At 53.6% G+C, this 18,504-nt stretch overlaps 2 protein-coding genes and 1 long non-coding RNA gene across 6 annotated transcripts; 1 reads left to right on the forward strand and 2 right to left on the reverse strand.

Annotated features, from left to right (window-relative positions):
* Positions 1-257: 257 nt before the first annotated feature.
* On the reverse strand, positions 258-14,148 carry LOC103460400 (nucleus accumbens-associated protein 2-like). The gene is made up of 7 exons (XM_081611118.1): positions 13,587-14,148; positions 11,311-11,507; positions 10,532-10,785; positions 6,240-6,416; positions 6,067-6,172; positions 2,623-2,720; positions 258-2,498 (listed from the first exon to the last, which is right to left on the reverse strand). Exons 1-7 carry the CDS (start codon positions 14,028-14,030, stop codon positions 1,921-1,923), a joined length of 1,854 nt encoding a protein of 617 aa, XP_081467244.1. The 5' UTR covers positions 14,031-14,148; the 3' UTR covers positions 258-1,920.
* Positions 6,441-10,525, forward strand: LOC145552943 (uncharacterized). Of its 4 annotated transcripts, XR_014089082.1 has the most exons (4): positions 6,441-7,805; positions 8,170-9,364; positions 9,485-9,636; positions 9,972-10,525. It is a non-coding gene; the product is annotated as an uncharacterized LOC145552943 (long non-coding RNA). The 4 variants fall into 4 exon arrangements; XR_014089081.1 differs by having other exon boundaries at positions 9,485-10,525; XR_014089080.1 differs by lacking the exons at positions 9,485-9,636; positions 9,972-10,525 and having other exon boundaries at positions 6,441-7,076; positions 7,199-7,805; positions 8,170-9,478.
* Positions 14,130-17,906, reverse strand: LOC103460376 (uncharacterized; the record flags this gene model as incomplete). Its single annotated transcript, XM_081611152.1, has 3 exons — positions 14,130-14,446; positions 17,437-17,464; positions 17,613-17,906. Coding segments are annotated over 3 exons (639 nt in total), but the record flags the coding sequence as incomplete, so codon positions are not given.
* Between the last annotated feature and the right edge of the window lie 598 nt (positions 17,907-18,504).

Below are 18,504 nucleotides of genomic sequence, written 5' to 3' on the forward strand. Positions count from 1 at the left end.
TGCTATGGAATATCGTTTCTGCTGCTTGGAAGTTGAGCTGTTAGCACGATGGTCACAGACAGTCTTCAGTCAGAAGCTTCTTCTGATTTGTTGCAAAGCTGACTGCTGCTGAAGATCCTTCCTGCCCACAGCATCACCATCCACACCGACGCTTTGAAGGTTCTGATCGGGTTCTGATGAAGAGGTTTCCCACTCTCCACCAAACCGTCGTTACTCCAGAGCCCAGAGGGACACGGCTGAATAAAGAGTCACACGAGTTTCTCAGGTCGACTCAAAGAAACCTGAGCATCAACAAGCTTTATTATCATCATCAAAGAGTATAGTCATCATCATCTTCATCAGTCCTGTTGCTATGGGCCTGTGTGCTGGACTGCAGAAGGCTGTCGACATGCAGCAGAGCCAAGCAGACGGACAGGTGGACGGACAGGAGCAGAGGTAGACAGGTGGACAGGAAGTGAGGTAGAGGGGGAGAGAGGTGGACAGGAAGTGAGGTAGAGGGGGAGAGAGGTGGACAGGAAGTGAGGTAGAGGGGGACACAGGTGGACAGGAAGTGAGGTAGAGGGGGAGAGAGGTGGACAGGAAGTGAGGTAGAGGGGGAGAGAGGTGGAAAGGAAGTGAGGTAGAGGGGGAGAGAGGTGGACAGGAAGTGAGGTAGAGGAGGAAAGAGGTGGACAGGAAGTGAGGTAGAGGGGGAGACAGGTGGACAGACTGGAGCAGAGGTAGACAGGTGGACAGGAAGTGAGGTAGAGGGGGAGAGAGGTGGACAGGAAGTGAGGTAGAGGGGGAGAGAGGTGGACAGGAAGTGAGGTAGAGGGGGAGAGAGGTGGACAGGAAGTGAGGTAGAGGGGGAGAGAGGTGGACAGGAAGTGAGGTAGAGGGGGAGAGAGGTGGACAGGAAGTGAGGTAGAGGAGGAGAGAGGTGGACAGGAAGTGAGGTAGAGGAGGAGAGAGGTGGAAAGGAAGTGAGGTAGAGGGGGACACAGGTGGACAGGAAGTGAGGTAGAGGGGGAGAGAGGTGGACAGGAAGTGAGGTAGAGGAGGAGAGAGGTGGACAGGAAGTGAGGTAGAGGAGGAGAGAGGTGGAAAGGAAGTGAGGTAGAGGGGGACACAGGTGGACAGGAAGTGAGGTAGAGGGGGAGAGAGGTGGACAGGAAGTGAGGTAGAGGGGGAGAGAGGTGGACAGGAAGTGAGGTAGAGGAGGAGAGAGGTGGAAAGGAAGTGAGGTAGAGGGGGACACAGGTGGACAGGAAGTGAGGTAGAGGGGGAGAGAGGTGGACAGGAAGTGAGGTAGAGGAGGAAAGAGGTGGACAGGAAGTGAGGTAGAGGAGGAAAGAGGTGGACAGGAAGTGAGGTAGAGGGGGAGACAGGTGGACAGACTGGAGCAGAGGTAGACAGGTGGACAGGAAGTGAGGTAGAGGGGGAGAGAGGTGTACAGGAAGTGAGGTAGAGGGGGACACAGGTGGACAGGAAGTGAGGTAGAGGGGGAGAGAGGTGGACAGGAAGTGAGGTAGAGGGGGACACAGGTGGACAGGAAGTGAGGTAGAGGGGGACACAGGTGGACAGGAAGTGAGGTAGAGGGGGAGAGAGGTGGACAGGAAGTGAGGTAGAGGGGGAGAGAGGTGGACAGGAAGTGAGGTAGAGGGGGACACAGGTGGACAGGAAGTGAGGTAGAGGGGGAGAGAGGTGGACAGGAAGTGAGGTAGAGGGGGATGGATTGAAGGACAAATAAAAGATCAGAGGTAGACAGACAGAGTCAAGGTTGAAAAGTGGGACAAGTGAATAAATATGTGACCAAACAGGAAGACCCCAGGTGGAGACAGACAGGTGGAGACAGACAGGTGGACTGGGAGGTAGACGGAGAGGTGGAGCCAGGTAGCTATTGTTTTATTTACAGACAGGTAGGCAGATGCATTAGGATGCTTATTGGCTGTCTTCTGTAGGCCCCTCCCCCCTCATATCTGTGTCAGCCAATCCCCTGTGAGGGGGGGCAGACTCTGCAGGCTGAGGGGAGGGGTGTGAGGAGGAGGTGGAGGAGGAGGAGGACAGGGAGGAGGACAGGGAGAGGGGCAGGTCTGGGGGCTGTTCAGTCTGTTGCTTCTCCTCCCCGTCTGCCTCCCCCCCCATCGGCCCCTCCTCCTCCTCTGGCCCCCCCTCTCCTCCCTGGGAGCTGGCGAACTGCAGGTGAGGAAGGTGGGCCTCCTTCTCCTTCTCCCTCTCACGACGCTCCGTGTAGACCGGCGCCTCCAGGCTGAGGTAGGAGGCGCTGAGCTGCCGCAAGTCCAGCTCGAAGGGGCTGCCACCGGGCCGCTCTCCTCCTGCTCCTCCTCTCTTCCCCTTGCGGGGGTGGGATGATGCGGAGGAGGGGAGGCCATCAGGGAGGAGCGACTGGATCTTTGGGAGCCAGCGCTTACGGACTCTGCGGGCGTTTGTGCACATGTCAGCGGCAATGACGTTCATCTCACTTTCCTTGAAGTTGGGAGCAAAGTTCTGACAGTACACTGAGGAAGAGGAGGAAGAGGGGGGAGAGGAGGAAGAGGAGGAAGAGGAGGAAGAGGAGGAAGAGGAGCTTCAATGTGTGAAGAAGGCAGAACAGCCGCAGCAGTTTGTTGCTGACATTCTTACATTTGACCGTGTTTAATACTCGGTTGTCCAGAGGCTTCCGACTCGGATCGTTGGTGGACGAGCGAATCCCTGTTCCGCAGCTATTGGCCAGGGTGTTTCTATGGAGACCAAAATAAGCCAATCAGAGAGAGTTTATGTCTGAATAAGATCTAATGGATCTGCAGGAATATTAAAAACACAAAGTCAAAATTTCTCTGAGAAACAGAAACAACAAAGATGATGTCCTGGTTCTGGTCTTGGTTCTAATCCTTGTCTTGGTTCTAATCCTGGTTCTGGTCTTGGTCCTGGTTCTGGTCCTGGTTCTGGTTCTGGTCCTGGTTCTGGCTCTCGTCCTGGTTCTGGTTCTAATCCTGGTTCTGGGTCTAGTCCTGGTCCTGGTTCTGGTCCTGGTTCTAGTCCTGGTTCTGTTTCTAGTCCTGGTCCTGGTTCTTGTCCTGGTTCTGGTCCTGGTCCTGGTCCTGGTAATAATACTGGTCCTGGTCCTGGTTCTTGTCCTGGTTCTGGTCCTGGTTCTAGTCCTGGTTCTGTTTCTAGTCCTGGTCCTGGTCCTGGTAATAATCCTGGTCCTGGTCCTGGTTCTTGTCCTGGTTCTGGTCCTGGTCCTGGTCCTGGTAATAATACTGGTCCTGGTCCTGGTTCTTGTCCTGGTCCTGGTTCTGGTCCTAATCCTGGTTCTGGTTCTAATCCTGGTTCTGGTCCTGGTTCTAGTCTTGGTCCTGGTTCTGGTAGTGGTCCTGGTTCTAATCCTGGTCCTGGTTCTGGTCCTGGTCCTGGTTCAGGTTCTAATCCTGGTCTTGGTTCTAATCCTGGTCCTGGTTCTAATCCTGGTCCTGGTTCTGGCTCTAGTCCTGGTTCTGGTTCTAATCCTGGTTCTGGTTCTAATCCTGGTTCTGGTCCTGGTTCTGGTTCTGGTTCTAATCCTGGTTCTGGCTCTAGTCCTGGTCCTGGTTCTGGTCCTGGTTCTAGTCCTGGTTCTGTTTCTAGTCCTGGTCCTGGTTCTGTTTCTGGTCCTGGTTCTAGTCCTGGTTCTGTTTCTAGTCCTGGTCCTGGTCCTGGTAATAATCCTGGTCCTGGTCCTGGTTCTTGTCCTGGTTCTGGTCCTGGTTCTTGTCCTGGTTCTGGTCCTGGTTCTTGTCCTGGTCCTGGTAATAATCCTGGTCCTGGTTCTTGTCCTGGTCCTGGTAATAATCCTGGTCCTGGTTCTGGTCCTGGTTCTGGTTCTGGTTCTGGTCCTGGTCCTGGTTCTGGTTCTAGTCCTGGTTCTGTTTCTAGTCCTGGTCCTGGTCCTGGTAATAATCCTGGTCCTGGTTCTTGTCCTGGTTCTGGTCCTGGTCCTGGTCCTGGTTCTGGTCCTGGTCCTGGTCCTGGTTCTGGTCCTGGTCCTGATTCTGGTCCTGGTTCTAATCCTGGTTCTAATCCTGGTTCTAATCCTGGTTCTAATCCTGGTTCTAATCCTGGTTCTGGTCCTGGTTCTGGTTCTAATCCTGGTTCTGGCTCTAGTCCTGGTTCTGGTCCTGGTTCTGGTTCTAATCCTGGTTCTGGCTCTAGTCCTGGTCCTGGTCCTGGTTCTGTTTCTAGTCCTGGTCCTGGTTCTGTTTCTGGTCCTGGTCCTGGTAATAATCCTGGTCCTGGTCCTGGTTCTGGTCCTGGTTCTAGTCCTGGTTCTGGTCCTGGTTCTGGTTCTGGTTCTGGTTCTGGTCCTGGTTCTGGTCCTGGTTCTGGTCCTGGTCCTGGTTCTGGTTCTGGTTCTAGTCCTGGTCCTGGTTCTGGTCCTGGTCCTGGTCCTGGTTCTTGTCCTGGTTCTGGTTCTGGTTCTTGTTCTGGTTCTGGTCCTGGTTCTGGTCCTGGTCCTGGTTCTGGTAATAATCCTGGTTCTGGTTCTGGTTCTGGTCCTGGTTCTGGTCCTGGTCCTAATCCTGGTTCTAATCCTGGTTCTTGTCCTGGTTCTGGTCCTGGTTCTGGTTCTGGTTCTAGTCCTGGTCCTGGTTCTGGTCCTGGTCCTGGTCCTGGTTCTGGTCCTGGTTCTGGTTCTGGTTCTTGTTCTGGTTCTGGTCCTGGTTCTGGTCCTGGTTCTGGTCCTGGTCCTGGTTCTGGTAATAATCCTGGTTCTGGTTCTGGTCCTGGTTCTGGTCCTGGTCCTAATCCTGGTTCTGGTCCTAATCCTGGTTCTAATCCTGGTTCTTGTCCTGGTTCTGGTCCTGGTTCTGGTCCTGGTCCTGGTTCTGGTTCTTGTCCTGGTCCTGGTTCTGGTTCTGGTTCTGGTCCTGGTCGTGGTTCTGGTCCTGGTTCTGGTCCTGGTCCTGGTTCTGGTCCTGGTCCTGGTTCTGGTCCTGGTTCTGGTTCTGGTTCTGGTCCTGGTTCTTGTTCTTGTTCTAATCCTGGTTCTGGTCCTGGTTCTGGTTCTTGTTCTGGTCCTGGTTCTGGTCCTGGTTCTGGTTCTTGTCCTGGTCCTGGTTCTGGTCCTGGTTCTGGTTCTGGTTCTAATCCTGGTCCTGGTCCTGGTCCTGGTTCTGGTTCTTGTCCTGGTCCTGGTTCTGGTTCTGGTTCTGGTCCTGGTTCTGGTCCTGGTTCTGGTCCTGGTCCTGGTTCTGGTCCTGGTCCTGGTTCTGGTTCTGGTCCTGGTTCTGGTTCTGGTCCTGGTTCTTGTTCTTGTTCTAATCCTGGTTCTGGTCCTGGTTCTTGTTCTTGTTCTGGTCCTGGTCCTGGTTCTGGTCCTGGTCCTGGTTCTGGTCCTGGTCCTGGTTCTGGTCCTGGTTCTGGTTCTGGTCCTGGTTCTTGTTCTTGTTCTAATCCTGGTTCTGGTCCTGGTTCTGGTTCTTGTTCTAATCCTGGTTCTGGTCCTGGTTTTGGTTCTAATACTGGTCCTGGTTCTGGTTCTGGTCCTGGTTCTGGTTCTGGTCCTGGTTCTGGTTCTTGTTCTGGTCCTGGTTCTGGTCCTGGTTTTGGTTCTAATACTGGTCCTGGTCCTGGTCCTGGTCCTGGTCCTGGTTCTGGTTCTGGTCCTGGTTCTGGTCCTGGTTCTAATCCTGGTCCTGGTCCTGGTTCTGGTTCTGGTCCTGGTTCTGGTTCTTGTTCTAATCCTGGTTCTGGTCCTGGTTTTGGTTCTAATACTGGTCCTGGTTCTGGTCCTGGTCCTGGTTCTGGTCCTGGTCCTGGTTCTGGTCCTGGTTCTGGTTCTTGTTCTTGTTCTAATCCTGGTTCTGGTCCTGGTTCTGGTTCTTGTTCTAATCCTGGTTCTGGTCCTGGTTTTGGTTCTAATACTGGTCCTGGTTCTGGTTCTGGTCCTGGTTCTGGTTCTGGTCCTGGTTCTGGTTCTTGTTCTAATCCTGGTTCTGGTCCTGGTTTTGGTTCTAATACTGGTCCTGGTCCTGGTCCTGGTCCTGGTTCTGGTCCTGGTTCTGGTCCTGGTTCTAATCCTGGTCCTGGTCCTGGTTCTGGTCTCACCTGTCGAAGAACGTGGCCAACAGCCTCCGGAGCAGCACCTTGTGTTTGACCCCGGCACAAAGGTGGCAGTTCATCAGCTGACCTCTCGTCATGAACACACCTGAACCTGAACGTACCAGAAGACAACAAGTCAGGTGACACGCCCACTTCCTGCTGTTACCATGGCAACGCACCTGCCACCAGCTCCACCTTCTCTCCAGGATCCCCCTCGGCGTAGAGTGACGGATGGCACCGGTAGCCGATCTGGCTGATCAGGCTGGCGGGCAGAGCCATGTTGTCTCGGCCAACCAGAACGCAGGGCCGGCGTTCGTTAGCCAATGGGAGGGGCAGCAGCTCCAGCTTTTCTTGAACTAGACCGTTAAAGTCAGGAGGGGAGAGGAGCAACTAAATATTTACCAAGAAAGACGGAGCAGATCTCATCGCAACATCCCTAAACGTCCGGGGCCCGAGTCTACGGTTCTAAAGGTCTGGGGCCCCTGAGTCTACGGTTCTAAAGGTCAGGGCCCCTGAGTCTACGGTTCTAAAGGTCCGGGGCCCGAGTCTACGGTTCTAAAGGTCTGGGGCCCCTGAGTCTACGGTTCTAAAGGTCTGGGGCCCCTGAGTCTACGGTTCTAAAGGTCAGGGCCCCTGAGTCTACGGTTCTAAAGGTCTGGGGCCCCTGAGTCTACGGTTCTAAAGGTCCGGGCCCCTGAGTCTACGGTTCTAAAGGTCTGGGGCCCCTGAGTCTACGGTTCTAAAGGTCGGGGCCCCTGAGTCTACGGTTCTAAAGGTCGGGGCCCCTGAGTCTACGGTTCTAAAGGTCTGGGGCCCCTCAGTCTGCGGTTCTAAAGGTCCGGGCCCCTGAGTCTACGGTTCTAAAGGTCTGGGCCCCTGAGTCTACGGTTCTAAAGGTCAGGGCCCCTGAGTCTGCGGTTCTAAAGGTCTGGGCCCCTGAGTCTACGGTTCTAAAGGTCCGGGCCCCTGAGTCTACGGTTCTAAAGGTCTGGGCCCCTGAGTCTACGGTTCTAAAGGTCCGGGCCCCTGAGTCTACGGTTCTAAAGGTCTGGGGCCCCTGAGTCTACGGTTCTAAAGGTCCGGGCCCCTGAGTCTACGGTTCTAAAGGTCTGGGGCCCCTGAGTCTACGGTTCTAAAGGTCCGGGGCCCCTGAGTCTATGGTTCTAAAGGTCGGGGCCCCTGAGTCTGCGGTTCTAAAGGTCCGGGCCCCTGAGTCTACGGTTCTAAAGGTCGGGGCCCCTGAGTCTATGGTTCTAAAGGTCCGGGCCCCTGAGTCTACGGTTCTAAAGGTCTGGGGCCCCTGAGTCTATGGTTCTAAAGGTCGGGGCCCCTGAGTCTATGGTTCTAAAGGTCCGGGCCCCTGAGTCTACGGTTCTAAAGGTCTGGGGCCCCTGAGTCTATGGTTCTAAAGGTCGGGGCCCCTGAGTCTGCGGTTCTAAAGATCCGGGCCCCTGAGTCTACGGTACTAAAGGTCGGGGCCCCTGAGTCTACGGTTCTAAAGGTCCGGGCCCCTGAGTCTACGGTTCTAAAGGTCTGGAGCCCCTGAGTCTACGGTTCTAAAGGTCTGGGGCCCCTGAGTCTACGGTCCTAAAGGTCTGGGGCCCCTGAGTCTACGGTTCTAAAGGTTGGGGCCCCTGAGTCTACGGTTCTAAAGGTCTGGGCCCCTGAGTCTACGGTTCTAAAGGTCTGGGGCCCCTGAGTCTACGGTTCTAAAGGTCGGGGCCCCTGAGTCTACGGTTCTAAAGGTCTGGGCCCCTGAGTCTGCGGTTCTAAAGGTTGGGGCCCCTGAGTCTACGGTTCTAAAGGTCTGGGCCCCTGAGTCTACGGTTCTAAAGGTCTGGGCCCCTGAGTCTGCGGTTCTAAAGGTTGGGGCCCCTGAGTCTATGGTCCTAAAGGTCTGGGGCCCCTGAGTCTGCGGTTCTAAAGGTTGGGGCCCCTGAGTCTATGGTCCTAAAGGTCTGGGGCCCCTGAGTCTGCGGTTCTAAAGGTTGGGGCCCCTGAGTCTACGGTTCTAAAGGTCTGGGCCCCTGAGTCTACGGTTCTAAAGGTCTGGGGCCCCTGAGTCTACGGTTCTAAAGGTCTGGGGCCCCTGAGTCTACGGTTCTAAAGGTCCGGGGCCCCTGAGTCTACGGTTCTAAAGGTCTGGGGCCCCTGAGTCTACGGTTCTAAAGGTCCGGGGCCCCTGAGTCTACGGTTCTAAAGGTCGGGGCCCCTGAGTCTACGGTTCTAAAGGTCCGGGCCCCTGAGTCTACGGTTCTAAAGGTCCGGGGCCCCTGAGTCTATGGTTCTAAAGGTCTGGGGCCCCTGAGTCTACGGTTCTAAAGGTCTGGGGCCCCTGAGTCTACGGTTCTAAAGGTCTGGGGCCCCTGAGTCTACGGTTCTAAAGGTCTGGGGCCCCTGAGTCTACGGTTCTAAAGGTCTGGGCCCCTGAGTCTACGGTTCTAAAGGTCTGGGGCCCCTGAGTCTGCGGTTCTAAAGGTCCGGGGCCCCTCAGTCTACGGTTCTAAAGGTCTGGGGCCCCTGAGTCTATGGTTCTAAAGGTCTGGGGCCCCTGAGTCTATGGTTCTAAAGGTCTGGGCCCCTGAGTCTACGGTTCTAAAGGTCTGGGGCCCCTGAGTCTACGGTTCTAAAGGTCTGGGGCCCCTGAGTCTACGGTTCTAAAGGTCTGGGGCCCCTGAGTCTACGGTTCTAAAGGTCCGGGCCCCTGAGTCTATGGTTCTAAAGGTCCGGGCCCCTGAGTCTACGGTTCTAAAGGTCCGGGCCCCTGAGTCTACGGTTCTAAAGGTCTGGGGCCCCTGAGTCTACGGTTCTAAAGGTCCGGGCCCCTGAGTCTACGGTTCTAAAGGTCTGGGGCCCCTGAGTCTATGGTTCTAAAGGTCTGGGCCCCTGAGTCTACGGTTCTAAAGGTCTGGGGCCCCTGAGTCTACAGTTCTAAAGGTCTGGGGCCCCTGAGTCTACGGTTCTAAAGGTCTGGGGCCCCTGAGTCTACGGTTCTAAAGGTCCGGGCCCCTGAGTCTATGGTTTAAAGGTCCGGGCCCCTGAGTCTACGGTTCTAAAGGTCCGGGCCCCTGAGTCTACGGTTCTAAAGGTCTGGGGCCCCTGAGTCTACGGTTCTAAAGGTCTGGGGCCCCTGAGTCTACGGTTCTAAAGGTCTGGGGCCCCTGAGTCTACGGTTCTAAAGGTCTGGGCCCCTGAGTCTACGGTTCTAAAGGTCTGGGGCCCCTCAGTCTACGGTTCTAAAGGTCCGGGGCCCCCGAGTCTACGGTTCTAAAGGTCTGGGGCCCCTGAGTCTACGGTTCTAAAGGTCAGGGCCCCTGAGTCTACGGTTCTAAAGGTCTGGGCCCCTGAGTCTATGGTTCTAAAGGTCTGGGCCCCTGAGTCTATGGTTCTAAAGGTCCGGGCCCCTGAGTCTACGGTTCTAAAGGTCTGGGGCCCCTGAGTCTACGGTTCTAAAGGTCCGGGCCCCTGAGTCTACGGTTCGAAAGGTCGGGGCCCCTGAGTCTATGGTTCTAAAGGTCTGGGGCCCCTGAGTCTACGGTTCTAAAGGTCAGGGCCCCTGAGTCTACGGTTCTAAAGGTCTGGGCCCCTGAGTCTATGGTTCTAAAGGTCCGGGCCCCTGAGTCTACGGTTCTAAAGGTCGGGGCCCCTGAGTCTATGGTTCTAAAGGTCTGGGGCCCCTGAGTCTACGGTTCTAAAGGTCTGGGCCCCTGAGTCTATGGTTCTAAAGGTCTGGGCCCCTGAGTCTATGGTTCTAAAGGTCCGGGCCCCTGAGTCTATGGTTCTAAAGGTCTGGGGCCCCTGAGTCTACGGTTCTAAAGGTCTGGGGCCCCTGAGTCTACGGTTCTAAAGGTCTGGGGCCCCTGAGTCTACGGTTCTAAAGGTCTGGGGCCCCTGAGTCTACGGTTCTAAAGGTCGGGGCCCCTGAGTCTACGGTTCTAAAGGTCTGGGGCCCCTGAGTCTACGGTTCTAAAGGTCGGGGCCCCTGAGTCTACGGTTCTAAAGGTCGGGGCCCCTGAGTCTATGGTTCTAAAGGTCTGGGCCCCTGAGTCTATGGTTCTAAAGGTCTGGGGCCCCTGAGTCTACGGTTCTAAAGGTCTGGGGCCCCTGAGTCTACGGTTCTAAAGGTCGGGGCCCCTGAGTCTACGGTTCTAAAGGTCTGGGGCCCCTGAGTCTACGGTTCTAAAGGTCGGGGCCCCTGAGTCTACGGTTCTAAAGGTCGGGGCCCCTGAGTCTACGGTTCTAAAGGTCTGGGGCCCCTGAGTCTATGGTTCTAAAGGTCTGGGGCCCCTGAGTCCCCTCTAGAAGGCCCCGTCCCCACCACCTGATCTGTGGCCCCCAGCTGGTCGTGAAAGTCAGCAGAGACTAAGACAAAATGTTGAAACGTGACCAGAGAACCAGATGTCCCAGCGATCCTGGACCGGATGGCGCCAGCTGGTTCTGGACCGGGTCAGAACCGGGCCCCTGGACTCACTGTAAGGGTTTCCAGTGTGACCATAGATGTGCTGGTACAGTCCCGGATGAACTGCGTTGCCATAGTAATCCTCCTCCAGCTCCTCCTCGGTCGGCGGTTGGGAGGGAGGCGAGTCAGTGGGGACGCTGGACCCTCCTGGACTGGACCGCCCGGCGCCGGCCAGCAGGTAGGACTGCAGCCCCGGAACCAGACCGCCTGCGGCGCTCAGGTAGCACAGAGCGCCGCTCCTGGAGGACTGCAGCTCCACGTCCGCCCTGACGGAGACACAGCGGGGGTCAGCGGGGGTCAGCTCTGCTGGCGCTCAGCATATGGGTCAGACTGTCAGGTTTTGGCCTCTTAGCACTGGAAAACAAAAGGCTTTCCAGTAACGGTACATCAGCGCCCTGACCTGCTGGGGCTTCTCACCTGACCTGCTGGGGCTTCTCACCTGACCTGCTGGGGCTTCTCACCTGACCTGCTGGGGCTTCTCACCTGACCTGCTGGGGCTTCTCACCTGACCTGCTGGGGCTTCTCACCTGACCTGCTGGGGCTTCTCACCTGACCTGCTGGGGCTTCTCACCTGACCTGCTGGGGCTTCTCACCTGACCTGCTGGGGCTTCTCACCTGACCTGCTGGGGCTTCTCACCTGACCTGCTGGGGCTTCTCACCTGACCTGCTGGGGCTTCTCACCTGACCTCCTGGGGCTTCTCACCTGACCTGCTGGGGCTTCTCACCTGACCTGCTGGGGCTTCTCACCTGACCTGCTGGGGCTTCTCACCTGACCTGCTGGGGCTTCTCACCTGGCCTCCTCCGCTCCTCCGCTCTCCTCAGCCGGAGGCGTGTCGGATCTCTCCTGCTTGATCCTGCTGACGGCCAGCAGCAGCTCCTCCGGGCTCAGAGACGGCTGGTCAGGGCTGACCTCCTGCAGCTGGGGGGCGCTGTGCTGCTGCTGCGCCACGGGGGCATCAAACCCCCCCAGCTCGTCGGCTGAAGTCGTCTGTTTTACATTAATAATTAAAGGGAGGAAGTGAAACGATGACGATGCTCAACAACCTGACTCAGAGCTGCAACTGCAGTCATACCAACGTCCACCAGAGGGAGCTGTCTGCACGGAGCGCCATCAAGGTGAAAGTAATAAGAAAAGGTTTCTAATGGTGTGTGGACAGCAGACTCACCCAGCAGGGGGCAGAAGTGACCGAACAGGCAGGGTCTTGGGCCCCCTGACAAAAACTTTGTCTAGGCCCCTGCGCAGCTGCTGTTACAGTTTTAAAGGCTGCATCTGCTTTGCTGTCTTTGGTTCCATACTGATAATTAGCTCAATATTTACTGCTCATGAATTTAACATCCAACAGTCCACATCCAGGTTGCTTACATTTTTTCTATTAGTTTTAGATACTGAAATGTCTCCCCAGGAGCAACTACACATGAAGCAATCCAGACTTCTAAACATGCTAGTAGCTGCATTTTATTCAGGCTGCAGTTTAATAAAATATGTTTCTCCATATTTGTTACAGCTGTCACCATGTAGCAGTTTGTTATGAGGCAGATAATCTGAAAACAATCAATCTCCTCCATCTGCTTCCTGAATTACTGGTTAAAGTGATGCACCGTTCTGACCAAAACAACCAATCAGAACCAGGAGGAGGGTCTTAGTGCTGTCAATCATCCTCATTCACTCACTGCTAAATGTGCTAATGGGGGAGAAACAACTTATCATTACAGGAAACCGTTTATCTGCCATCACTGGTCGCTATGCTAACTAAACTTAGCATTCAGTTTGAATCTGCACAGCTCTGTGCTATGCTAGCTGCAGCACAGCTCTGTGCTATGCTAGCTGCAGCACAGCTCTGTGCTATGCTAGCTGCAGCACAGCTCTGTGCTATGCTAGCTGCAGCATAGCACAGAGCGAGGGGAGGAAGGATGAGCAGCACCACATTAGATTGTGATTGACAGCACTAAAACTCTCCTGCCTCTGATTGGTTGTTTCTAGCACTGAGAGAAGGCAGAGGAAATAGATTTTTCACAGATTACCTCTCATACCAAACTGTCACAACATAATGACAGTTTTAACAAATATGTGAAAAAAATATTTATATAAAATACTGCAGCTTTAATTTCACTCAGGAGAGGACGGATCAGGAGGGACATGGATTAGAGCTGCTGCTGACTGACTCCTCTGTTAAGTGGTAAAAGGCACAGGGAACAAGTTAAATATATGAATATGTTGGTAATTTTTTTCCTTAATTCATTAAATGCTAGTGAAAAGGAGGCAAACAGTAGATTGTAGCTAAGCTAACTATGCTAAATGGTTGATAGTCTCACACAGTCTACTCACCTCTCTTGGAAAAAAACTGAGTTATAAATTAACACTCTTGCCTTTTTCTCTCTCTATTTTTTGAAAACCTGATTTTATAACTTTTCTTAGCAGCTTAGTAACAGCCAGTCGTTCGTGTTTCCTACTGTCTGCTGCTAACAGCGTCACTCTGAAGCTCCCAGCAGGAACGAACCATTTAACCCAGACAGGGGGGTTCAGGGCAGATATGGATGTTTGCTTTTGATCTTTGAGGGGGAACATTACATTTTTACTGCTAAAAACAAACTTTGAAAATACAATATGATTCATTTTGTAATTGACAGGGACCCGATTTTGTTTTATTCCTATGAACAAAATATAAATAATTAAATTGTGGAGGGCCCCCTGCTGGTCAGGGCCCCTAGAATTGTCATCACTTTTGCTCCCTATAACGCGCCCCTGCTCAAAGGTCACATGACCTGATTTAACTTTCATGTAAAATAATTAAAAACCATCTGGAGGGAAGTCCAGCAGCTGAAGCTTGGTCCAAACCAGGTCATGAACAGAACCAGGATCCAGACGCCGCAGCAGATCTAAAACCAACCAGCTTAGTCAAAGTCCAGGCCTGAAATGCTATGGTGGGATCACCAGGCCAAACTTCCTCCACAACAATGTGGGAGTTACTGCTGCTCAAAGTGGGTGCACAAACTTATGGGCTGTACATAGTTTTTAAGTGTTAAATAAATGATGTAATGTTGGTGTGATGCAGTTCCTGGTGTTCACCTGAGAGTCGCAGCACAGCGGAGAGGATGAGGAGGACGCCTTCATCATCATCAGCTCCATGCCTCGCTCCACGATGTTCTGGATCTGGAGGTAGCCGGCGGTGTACATGAGCACCAGCTGCTCGCTGGCGGCCATGCTGAGCCGTCCGGTGTAGCAGAACGACAGGATCTGCTGGAAACAAGCCGGCGTCACCGACGACGGAAGCTCAAAGACGGCCTGGGAGGAGGATGGTGAGGAAGAGGAGGAGGGGTCCGCCACAGAGCTGAAGAGGTCTCTGAAGTAGAGCGAGGAGGCCGCCAGGACGGCCCGGTGCGCCTTAAAGGCCTGTCCCTGGACCAGGATGGAGACGTCACAGTAGTGGCCCAGCAGCCGCTGTTCGTTCAGGCTGCCCAACACGCTGCTGCCGAAGTCCGGGATCTCCACCTGCAGCAGCCCCTCCGCCATGATGGATGCAGCGCTCTGCAGGACAGGAAACTGGAGCAGGGGTCAACACCGGGTGCGGTTAAGTGTCGGGAATGCTGCGCAAGAGTCCTGATAAAGGTTTCACATCCATGAGGTCAGAGCCGAGGGAGGTTCAGGTGGTTCAGGAGCCAAGGGAGGTCCAGGTGGTTGAGGAGCCAAGAGAGGTTCAGGAGGTTCAGGAGCCGAGGGAGGTTCAGGTGGTTGAGGAGCCAAGAGAGGTTCAGGAGGTTCAGGAGCCGAGGGAGGTTCAGGTGGTTGAGGAGCCAAGGGAGGTTCAGGTGGTTCAGGAGCCAAGGGAGGTTCAGGTGGTTGAGGAGCCAAGGGAGGTTCAGGTGGTTCAGGAGCTGGCAGCAGGTCTGGCGGGATCCAGGAGGATCCTATGAAGAACTGTACACAAGCTGAAAGACAGAAGAAGAGAACCAGTCATCACCTCTGCTTCCTTCACCAATGAATAAATGAAACCAGCAGACTCTGCCGTCAGGAACTAAAAGTTACAATAAAACACTGTAAATACATGGAGCCACCATAATCATTTCTGATGTTCCTGGTATATTGATGGTTCATCATGGATGATGGGAAACCTGATCCTCTGGCTCCTCAGGAGCAACAGCACTCTAAAAGCTGGTGTGAGCACACATTGGTCACAGTCCTCTGTCCTCCAGATCCACCTCCTAATGCCTGGCTCACACGGCGAGACCTTAAACACCTGAGAGACCCCACACCTGGAGATAAAAGCTCTTAGCTACAACAAGTTTGGTTGTACAGTGTGTGGTATGGAGCCACACTGCAGGAGTAACACATGAACCCATTTCACTCACCGGCATCCAGGAAATCTCTCACGACCTCTTGAGACCATCGTGAGCTGAGAGTAAACAAACATGGAAGCAATGGCAGTGGTTGGTGAACTATGTTAAACAGAGACAAAATAAAAAGTCGTCTCCGAGATCCACCAGATGTCCTGGTGTGCCGTGGTTGTTGTTTTGTTTTCTGTGTGTTGGATTCCCCACAGTGTTCCTGTTGCTTTCTGATTGGCCACATGTCACATTCATCAGGCTAAGACAAGCCAACATGTTGACTATCCTTGATTTTAGATCGGTGCAGTCCGAGGTCCTTCCTAGCGGACTCTGAACACATGACAAGAAGACCTCCTGAGATTGTCTCTGGAGTTATCATGGTAATTAGATTACCTTTAAGATCATCGGAAGGGGAAAATTGGGACAAAAGTCATAGAAACCTTGCTGTGTGGCCCAGGCATTAACTCAACACAGTTTCTGGTGATCCCATCTTGTGTGTTCTAGAAATGTTTAGGGTTGTCTGAACTGGATCTCTGGTTCTTCAGAACCGACATTGTAGAAGCTGTTCTCCCAGTTCTGGAGTCACCTCACCAGACTGGGACCACTGGGAAACTTATACAAGTCCTCAGCTTTGAGATTTGAAGTCTCAAACATCTTGGGATCAGAATGTCTCTGACTTCTCCCTTCATCTACATCGCCTCAATGTCCGATTGGTTGGTTAGCCGTCTGTCAGGGTCTGGAAGGCTAACTGGACATTAGCTTTGTCCTTCTCTATCTCGGAAGTGTCTCCACTCTGACCAGGGCACCTCCTGTAGACCACCTGGTTGAGGCGTTCCTTGTAGGCCGCACCTGGCACCCAGCTGGTAGGTGTCGGACTGTTTCCAGGGGCGTCTTTGCTCTGCAGCCTCTGGTATGGCAGAACTGGTCTCTATTCCTCTCTCTTTTTCTGCTGCCCTGTTCTTCTGTGCTTCTCTTCCATTTACTGGGCATTAGTCATTTCCTATATCTGTTGTTGGTCTATGCCATCCAAGGACTTATCCTTCCACAATGTTTCTCCAAGTCAGGGTTGCTAATGCCTAGTTCACATGAGATCTTTATGCTGATTTTTGTCCTGACTTTCCCTTCCAGCAACCTTAACAACAATTGTTGTGATGGTTCTAAAGATAGTCCTAGGGGAAAAAGACTGCCATGGTGGATGTTGGAGACGTCTTTCTGTTTCTTCTCTGTTGAATATAGTTTACATCTCTCTGATCAGCCATGTTTGCTTACTCTGAACTCACATTTGGTCTCTGCAGGATTCGTGAAATTTCCCGTCTGAAATCGGAGCTGCCGTGTAGCTCCACACAAACCTACAGCCAACATGTTTAATTGTCATGCATCAGGAGCCTCTAAGGTTTTTAAAATCGGCAACAATTGTAAAATCTTGCTGTGTAGCTAGCAGGTGATTGAGAGTCAGGTAGCAGGTCTTTAAACCTCTCAGCTGGATCTTCACAAGAGAAGATCTAAGTGACTACAGAAACTGCAGTCACAGATGTTAGTGCAGTTCAAGTTGTATGCTCTCTGCTCCTCCTCTGTTATCCAAGAAAGGACCTGAAGTGATTGAACCTCCAGAGGGAAACACAGCAGACCTTTCAGACAGCTACAAGAATCCTGGGATCCCCAAGGAAACTCCAACCTTGATGAGGCTACAAGGTAGACTGCCTCTGGTGAGAAAAACAAGGGAATGGGGCGCAACAAGTCCAGGCCAGTACCACACCTCACCAGTCATCAGGTACCCTGCTGGCAGAATAGCTGCAAGTCACTGATATCAAAACTTGGAAGCACCATGCAACAGCTGGAGCATTCCAGTCCAACATCCTGACAGTACGCCAAGAGTAAGGAGGGAGGTCAAACACCAGAGATCCTGGAGTACAGCAGGAAGCGCAGGAGAAGGACCAGGAGGAACCCTCATAGAGAAACAAAGAAACAAGCTGCATGACACGGAGTCACTGATATCAAGAAGTCCTGCCAGAAACCAGGCTGGTCTGGATTGAAGGACAATGCAGAGGCACTGGTCATAGCAGCAGCAGGACAGGTAGAGGTCATGTTCTACCAGAAGAGACAGAAACCAGAGGCTGCTAAGCAAAGACACCCTGAAACAGCCCAACACCTACCAGCTGGTGGTCTACGGCGACACCTCCTGGACAACGCTAAGGTCCTCTGGGACTCCCAGACCCATGAACAGATTATGTCCAACCAGCTGGACCTAATAGTGATGGACATTGTGAGAACATCAGGAAGGAGGAGGAACTGGTTGGTTCAGAGGGACCCTGAATCCGGACGCTCCCAGGTGGAGACATACTTCAGTCATGAGTTCTGAAATACCAATTTTGCAGTGATTTCAATCTAGATCTGCTTAAGGAGTTCTGCCTAGTTCAGTCCCAGAAAGTTGGACCTCAACCAACCAAGCGCTTGCGGTGGACAGCAACGACCCCAGCAGAAAAGTGTTGTGGATGCCAGAGGGACGTCCCCGGTTGGCTGGGCGGTCCTCCCTTACTTCAGTCCAGACTGAGCAGACCTCACTCAGGCTCCCCGCGGTTCCACGCCGGACTCACCTGGTCCTGCAGAGTTCTGGTCAACGTTCTGGTAGTCCAGCAGACGGACGAGGACGTAGAGACAGACGGGTGGCAGGGAGACAGCAGTGTAAACACAGAGACAGGGTGACAAAGACACAGATGAGTTAAAAGACAACTCATCCGTCCCAGAGACAAGCAGACTGCTCCTTCCTCACCTCCTTCTGCTCCTCTTCCTCCTCTCCGTCTCCATGCAGCAGGCAGGACGGCTGGCAGGCTGGGAGAGGTTTTCTTCTTCTCCTCCGCTCAGTCAATGCATCGTCTGGTGTGTCACAGGAGGGGAGGAGGAGGAGGGGGGAGGCAGGGATACAGCAGACAGCCGAGGAGGAAGAGGAGGAGGAGGAGGAGTCATCTGAGGACAAGCAGGGAGCTAATGCGGCTAACTGCCCTGCAGAGGCTGAGAGACATCGCAGCTCGCCGCTGCAGAGACCCAAACACTGCAAGGTTGACAATCAACCGGAAACACACTCCGAACACACACACACACACAACACATGTTGTCTCACACAGATCAGTGCACGTGTGTGTGTGTGTGTTGTGTGGGTGTGTGAGAGTGTGGCATGACTTGGCCAAATGCACAGCGCTGCATTGCAGTGCCGAGGCTGAGTTGGCATGCCGAGTACATAGCGTGCACACTGCGCCTGTGTGCCAGCCACACACACCGAACACACACACACACACTGAACACACACACACACACACCGAACACACACTGAACACACACACACACACCGAACACACACACTGAACACACACACCTGTTTCTAACATGAGACATCCTGTCTGAGGGTCTGAATCTAGCATCAAGGAGACGGACGGTAGAGGCTTAATGAGGATGCTTACTGTAGGTGTGTGTGTGTGTGTCTGTGTGTGTGTGTCTGTGTGTGTGTTTCTGTGTGTGTGTGTGTGTGTGTGTGTCTGTGTGTGTGTTTCTGTGTGTGTGTGTGTGTGTGTGTTGGTCTATAGCTTCCTGCTGACGACACTGTTTCACATTGAGGACGTTTCAGTTTCGGGAGGAAAAGCCTATGGACCAGAATTGGATCAGAGGTC

This window comes from Poecilia reticulata, chromosome 9 (assembly GCF_904066995.2).
Source record: "Poecilia reticulata chromosome 9, P_reticulata-male-v2, whole genome shotgun sequence".
Lineage (NCBI taxonomy): Eukaryota > Metazoa > Chordata > Actinopteri > Cyprinodontiformes > Poeciliidae > Poecilia > Poecilia reticulata.

Bases quoted from the DNA above. Each gene is read 5' to 3' on its own strand.
- LOC103460400 (XM_081611118.1), bottom strand. From the start codon at position 14,030: ATGGCGGAGGGGCTGCTGCAGGTGGAGATCCCGGACTTCGGCAGCAGC. The intron at 11,508-13,586 runs GTGAACACCAGG...AATGTAAAACAG, and splicing joins CGCTGTGCTGCGACTCTCAG to ACGACTTCAGCCGACGAGCT. The intron at 2,499-2,622 runs GTAAGAATGTCA...CCTCTTCCTCAG, and splicing joins AGTATTAAACACGGTCAAAT to TGTACTGTCAGAACTTTGCT.